We start from the raw sequence: 7500 nt of genomic DNA, 5'->3' as shown, positions 1-7500 counted from the left end.
AATGGAAAAAATGGCACTAACAAAATCGCTGAATTTTCTGATCTGACATACAGCCCTTGTTATTGAGGGAAAGGACTGTATATTTTCTTGTAGGTTGCTTGGTTGTATTGCTAATAGCGAACTATTATGCTAAACGCTTCTAATAGCAATGTAGAGTCCACTACAAACACAATTACGTACTGAAACATAATTACTTGTATCATGTACAAACTAGGCACTCAGTATATTTAACACTTAGCTATTGCTGCCACTGAATTGGCTACGAGAAACTTATCCATATCGAACTGTCAAACTGAGGGAGCTGCACGCGTTGCTTGCTTATTAACGGAGTATTTTGTACAGCCTAACCCTACCCTAGGACCAACAGAGGGGAGGCAAGCACTGCCCCTGCCTCTAGCCAACGGTTGAAAATAGAAGATTATACAGTTAAGCTAGCCTAGTTATGTAGCCTAAGTTATATATAATATATGACAATGTCCAACATCGCCCATTCTGTTAAGCAATTCAATGCTAAGTTTAGTTATGGTTAACACGAAAACGCAAACGTTTGCTGATAACACACGAGTAACACCGTTTTGACTTGAGTTTACCTTGGCAAGTAAGGGATGAAGCGCCGATGTTAGTTGAGCTGCTGCTGGCATCGAAAACATGACATTCTTGTAATTTTATACCATGTGTGCTCAAGTGCTTATTCATGGTAGATGTACTTCCTCCCTTTGAGGAAATAAAGCCACACTTTAGATCGCTTCTGTCGAGTTGCCATTTCTGCTGCGTTCTGACTTTATTATAAGAGTTCGCGCATGCGCAAACGGCACAGAGACCCGTTAACAGACCCGGTTATGAATTTGGCTAACGATTCCAAAGATTCGGCTCATTGGGAACCGGTTCTAAACAAGACCCGGTTCTCGGTTCCCATCCCTACCAACTTGTTTGTTTTGTTTTAAATAAAACCTTTGTCCAAAATTAATTACAAGCTAACTTTATTGCCTTGCTGTGCATGCGGAGTTCCTACAACCAGAGATTGTATGGAGAATTAACAACCACAGTAATGAAGATGCTTTCCAACATGATCTTTTCTTTTTTCTAAAATATAACTTTCCAAAGTGCTAATCTTCCCGGTGTAACAGGCCATAGTATACCCCCGGCCCGCACTATACCCGGGGTTAAAGGGGCCTAGGCTAGATTATACCCCGGGTATAATATGGCCTAGGCCAATTCATACCCCCTCGGGCCAGATTATACCCCCATGATATCAGTAGTGTTGAATGATATACACAAGAATTACTTTTTTTTTTTTTTTTTTACATTTTATTGAGGGTCAGCTTTTCAGGTAAGTTAAGTGAGAAAGCTAACTGACTTAAATCTTAAAACTGTAAAACATAGACCTTTATTACTTCAACCAGAAAAAAATATTAGACTTCCACAAAGATCAAAGATTACTACGTCCTGAAATTTCAACTTCTAAGACTAGCAAGTCCTCGCTACAATATAAATGTTCGAAGTTTAACACTGAAAACAACATCTTAACATCCACAAAGAACAAAGATTACTTCAACACCTCCCATAACGACATCACATAACATAATCATTGACAAGTACTAGCTTTTTTTGTGTTTTCCAAACCTATTTTTGAAGTCACACCGTTTATCTCCCATTATTGCAGTGCATTGTGTTTTATTTTCTGTCAAGTTATAATAAGAGTGTCCAGATATTCTTTTTCTTCCAGTACCAGAAAATTAAGAGACCACTTCAAAATGATCAGTTTTTCTGGTTTAACCATTTATTGATATGTGTTTGAGTAACATTTTAATTGTGATTTATTTTATTAACTACTGACAACATTTCTACCAAATTTCCAATAAAAATATTGTCATTTAAAGTATATTTTTTTGCAGAAAAATTACAATTGGTCAAATAACAAACGTTGTCCTGGAGGAAAAACTTGCTTCCTTTTGCTCTGGCAATGTTCCCCAACTCTGAGGAGTGTTTTTTACAGCAGAACAATACTCCATGCCACACAGCCAGGCTAGTGAAGGTGTGGATAAAGGACCACCACATCAGGACCCTGTCATGGCCAGCCCAATCTCCAGACCTGAATCCTGTTCAAAACCACTGGATTGTGATCAAGAGGAAGATGGATGATCACAAGCCATCAAACAAAGCCGTGCTACTTGAAATTTTGCGCCAGGAGTAGCGTAAAGTAACCCAACGGCAATGTGAAAGACTGGTGGAGAGCAGGCCAAGACACATGAAAGCTGTGATTGTAAATCAAGGTTATTCCACCAAATATTGATTTCTAAACTCTTCCTTAGTTAAATAATTAGTATTGTGTTGTTCAAAATGAATATGAACTTTACGTTATCTTTACATTACTAGAGATCTTGAAACACTGCATCTTTTTTTGCTATTTTGACCAATTGTCATTTTTTTGGCAAACAAATGCTCTAAATGACAATATCTGTATTTGAAATTTGGTAGAAATGTTTTCAGTAGTTGGAAGGTGGATTGGCTTGCTTAATGCAATGTTTTATTTGATTGAAAAACAACATTGCCAAACAATGGCGGTACAAAATACAATTATAAAGTGCACATTTCAGATAAACAAGGACTCAGCCTATAGTGCAGTTAACAGTTAGGTAAGTTAACAGTTAGGTAACCAATAAAAGGTAAGCCTACTAATTCTGTGCTTTCAGCCAGCTGCCTGTTGACATTTTCAGACAACAGTGAAGCTCTCTTCTTTTGCACAACACAACTTTTAAAGGTACACTTTCTATTCAGAAGCTTTTTATCATCCATTTCGCAGTATCGCGATCACCATTCACGCAAACGTAACGTTAGCCTACTGCACAGTTTGGGAGGCCGCAACGCGTGAATCGTGCGATACAAACATTTACGGCGTAAAAATGGGTTTGCGTTAACGCCGTTAATAACGCGTTAAACTGACAGCACTAAATAAAAGTAATAAAATGTTTTACAGTTTTAAGATTTTAGTCAGTTAGCTTTCTCACTTAACTTACCTCACAAAGCTGACCCCCAATAACATGTTGAAAAATTAAGTAATTCTTGTGTATCTCACTCAACACTACTGATATCATGGGGGTATAATCTGGCCCGAGGGGGTATGAATTGGCCTAGGCCAATTTAAACCCCGGGGTATAAATTGGCCTAGGCCATATTATACCCGGGGTATAATCTAGCCTAGGCCCCTTTAACCCCGGGTATAGTCCGGGCCGGGGGTATACTATGGCCTGTTACACCGGCCTTCTTTTCTAATGTTCTAACTGAGCTGTGTTTATTGTATACAAAAATGCTCATGTGCACATTTCTATATTTTTTAAATATATATTACTGGAAATCTTCTCCTCCTAAATGTAACATTTGACTTGATGGTGGGCCACTTGATGGCAGCATGGGCTATGGTATAGCATACTTCTCCTGGGTGTTGGTTGAGGACCTTTCGCTCTGAACCAGTCAGGGAACATGCTGTACCTGAGGCTAGCCTGACCTCGTATCTGAATGAAGATGTCAGATTAGTTATTTCTGACTCTGAGGGACTAAGCGTTTCACTCTTCTAGTTGTTTGGTTGATATTTGATCTGATGTTTTGAAGAAGTGTTGACTGAGAGGCTAGTTGAGTTGTGAATTTGGAAGGTCACTGTGGTAAATCAAAGAACATCTGCTCCCCTCCACCCTCATGTTTTTCCTCCTGGTGTCATAATTGGACACGGCACAGAGTGCTGCCATGGTAGGTGTCGCCCTGGCAACCAACCGTGTAACGGTGGGTCTGTAATTGGCATCCTGCAGGAATGAGGGTTATTATCAGGTCACAGCACACTTTGCCATCATCATCATCATCATCATCATCATCACCACCATCATCATCGTTTTCAGCACCACCATCTCAGTATTTGGGCTAGATTGAAGTCCTTAAGATCAAAGTAAATAGTTCCTGATAAAAAGTTCCTGATAAGGAATTCAGGATATGATCCACTCATATATGTCTTTGTTTGAATATGTGTGTGTATGCGTGTCTGTTTCCATGTTTAGTTTGCATGACACGAAGAGTGTGTGTACATGTGTGTGCGGGTGCGTATGTATGTGTGTATTTGCACGTGTGTGTGTGTGTGTGTGTGTGTGTTTTTGAATATGTTGTTTCTTTAACACGGAAAGGTGTCTTCCAACCAGTATTGATCTCCATCTTTGCGTTTTTATACTCTCCGTACACGCAGTTCTCTTCTGTAGTTACAGCCAGCAGGTGTTTATGCATATGCACAGGCTTAAAACGATTAGAATGAAACTGCTTTCATTCCATTGTTTTGAAAGGTCTTTTATTCCAATTTTTTAAAGGAGAGAGAGAAAGAGAGAGGGAAAGAGACAGGCTATCTGTTTTTCTCTCTCTCTCTTTCTTTCCCTCCCTTCCTCCCTCTCCTTTACACCTTCTCCCAATCCCTCTCTCTTTCTTCTTTCATCACTTAAGATTGTCTCATCCCCCTTATCTCCCTCTCATCCATTCTGAAACTTTATGTGCTTGTCTTATTCCCCCCTTCTTCCTCTTGTTGGAGGATGTGTGCGGTTGGCTTTCGGAGGCGTCTAATCATGAGAGATGCTGTCGGCTGGCTCGCGCTCTTTTGTTTGCCGTAATTAGCGTAAACTGTGTTTGTCGTCTCGGCGGGCTGGAGCTGGCAGCACGGCGACGGTGAGACGGCGGCGAGACGTGGAGATGGTTAGTCCCGATAAGAAGTGGGATGAGGCGCGGTGTCATGTCTTATGAATTTCTCACTTAAGACAATAAAGTGGCCAACCAGATTGTCCTCTCTCTTCCTTTCTCTGTCCTCCTCTTTCCCTCTCTCTATCCCTCTCTCTTTTCCTTTCTCTCTATTCCTCTCTCTCCCACTCTCTCTATCCCTCTCTCTGTCCGCCCTCTCCTTTTCAGTCATTCTCTTTCACTTATTTTGCTTTGTCATAGTTCCCTTCATTTGCTTTTCTCTCACACACACATGTGCACACACCCACACACAGATGTTCACTAACACTCCCTTTTATCTCAGTCTCCTCTTTAAAAACATAAAAAAAAAACAATTGGTCCGCAATCTACTTGGTCTGCCACGACAGTAAATGAAGCTGTTTCTGTTCTTCCTCTCCCTTTGACATGAATATTTGTTCCCTAAAGTTTCGCCACCTGACAAATTACCTGAAACATGCAATTAAAGCAATGCTCAACCAGCCAGGTTACATCCAGAAGACACACCCACAACAATTAGGCCTCCTGTTCCTAGTCCTCCAATAGAAACCCAACGTGCACCCTGACATAAAAGGACCATCTGATTGAAAGCTGGGAAGCTAGCAATCCATTCTAACCCAGTTAGCATATTAGCACAGAGGCAACCAAGGGTACTGGGGCACCCGGTGGAGACGGGCCAGCTGTGCTCCTGTGGGATGCGGAGCGTGGTGGTGTCCCTCTGCCTATTGTTCCCTGGATTTTCTGCCTGGAGAAATCCCAGCCATGAGGGAGCCTTTTCCCTCTGTTTCCCTCCTTTCCCTCTGGTTCGCTCTGATCCCTGGAGCCCATTAGCGCAGGAAATCGGAACTCAAGCTGTGAGAGTGAAGCGACAGTTTGCTGCTGAACACTTCTTTAATTTATTCACGGTACAATGTACTGTGAAGGACAAACTTCACACACACACACACACACACACATGGACACACGGACACACACACCACAAACACCACTCTTCTCTCTCTCTCTCTCTCTCCCTCGCTCTGTGTTATGTCACATACACATACACACAAACACAGAAAGTGTCTTGTCATGTCACAGTTATCAAACCTGATGGAAGGGTAAGTGATGGAGAGGAGGAGGATGTCTTGTTGTTTGTCTGTTTTTAACTTGTATGTTTGTGGTCTTGTAGGACTTCAGTGGCGGTTTGGCGATTGCCGTGGTGGATCTTACCTCAGCCAGTGTGAAGCATGTTGAGAAGAGAGGATTTGAGATCAACACTCCATTCAAGAACTTTTGGTTAGTTTCTGTGTGGATGTAAGTCTCTCTCTCTCTGTGTGCGTGTGTGTGTGTGTGTGTGTGTGTGTGTCAGTGTGTGTGTGACAGTGTGTGTGTGTGTGTGTGTCTGTTTTTTTCTCTTCTGTAAGAGAATTTAAGATAAAAACGCGAATCTGTGTCCTTGAGATATGTCTCTGTGTGTGTGTGTGTTAGAGAGAGGGAGAGTGGGAGGGAGGGATAGGGTGTGGGTGTGGGTGTGTGCGTGTTTGTATGTCACACATCTGTGATAGACCTCTGTGTCTTTGAAAACCACACATCTCTCAGCACCACCTCAGCAAGGTTATACTCTCTGTGATTTCCACAGCCTCCTTGTTTCTGAAACACTCATGCACCCCCCCCCCCCCTCCCATCACCAATGCCCTTAGCTCTTACTTTTGTCACTCACTACCCACTCTTTATATTATAGATTCAGTTCGCAATATGTTTTCAGTCTTGGCGAAAAGATGTAGATATTTGTGCTCAACAGCCAATCCAGTTACACCCCTCCCTTCCATGCTCCTGAATCATGTGTGTTGATTGCCTGGGATTTTTTATGTTATTGATTGTTTTTTGTTTGTTTGTTTGTTTGGGTTTTTTACCACAAAAACTGAATTGACAGCCAAAGGACTGTGAGGAACAATTGGCTGAATTTGACAAAATGTGGATGGGATTAGAACTGCAGCTTTACCTTTTAAGGAAAATGCAGATGAATGTCAAGCAGAGCAATCCTGTACATTCTAAACTCAAGTCTCTAGATTAGATAGACTAGAACATTCCACCCTTCTAGCTTTAGACATAGGAACTAATAGGAGCTAGAAAATGGTTGATGCTAGGTAAAAGGGCTGGTTCTGGAGTGAGTTAAGTGTGTTCGTGTTCGATCAGAAGCATGCATCTCTGATGGTGTTAGCCAGAGGTGGGGAAGCTGTAGCTCGCAACAAATTTAGCTTGCTATACGAAACCTGAGATGTCATCTATGCGTGCTTCTTAGGTGTATGTGTTTGTGTGAGAGAGAGAGTGTGTGTGTGTCTGAGAACCGTGTCACACCTTTGCTATACCAGACTAAGGCCTTAAAAAAGATTTTGCTTTGAAAAAAAGAAAAGAAAGTAAAATAAGTTGCATTGAAAGATATTTCCAAATATTTCATCCTCATTCTTTAATACTGTGAAACCGTCTGAAGGGTTGTATGCAGGGTTATATATATGTGTGTGTGTGTGTGTGTGTGTGTGTGTGTGTGTGTGTGTGTGTGTGTTTGTGTGTGTGTGTGTGTGTGTGTGTGTGTGTGTGTGTGTGTGTGTATGTGTATTGTGAGGGAGTCTGTGTCTTGGTATCACCCAGCATCATTCTGCCTTCTACGAGACACATGAACACACTCACTGACAATCTTCCCAAAAAAAGGTTGCTTTGCCCCTCTTCGGTGCAGTCCTGCGTCCTTATTTGTTTTGTTGTGAAACCATCATTATCGGCAAT

The 7500-nt window shown here is 41.6% G+C and overlaps 1 protein-coding gene across 1 annotated transcript in view; it reads left to right on the top strand.

The window, feature by feature from the left end:
• arap2 (ArfGAP with RhoGAP domain, ankyrin repeat and PH domain 2) overlaps window positions 1-7500 on the top strand; it is a gene marked incomplete at both ends in the record, with an annotated part of 116906 nt that overhangs the window by 41743 nt on the left and 67663 nt on the right. The window contains one exon of the mRNA XM_080859824.1: window positions 5909-6015. Coding sequence (XP_080715950.1) covers window positions 5909-6015 — 107 coding nt within the window. The remainder of the gene's footprint in view (window positions 1-5908; window positions 6016-7500) is intronic.

The sequence above is a fragment of the Sprattus sprattus genome (genome assembly GCF_963457725.1).
Source record: "Sprattus sprattus genome assembly, chromosome: 21".
Classification (NCBI taxonomy): Eukaryota; Metazoa; Chordata; class Actinopteri; order Clupeiformes; family Clupeidae; genus Sprattus; species Sprattus sprattus.
The sequence above is the reverse complement of the archived record's forward strand: the minus strand, read 5'-3'. Positions and strand labels throughout refer to the sequence as shown.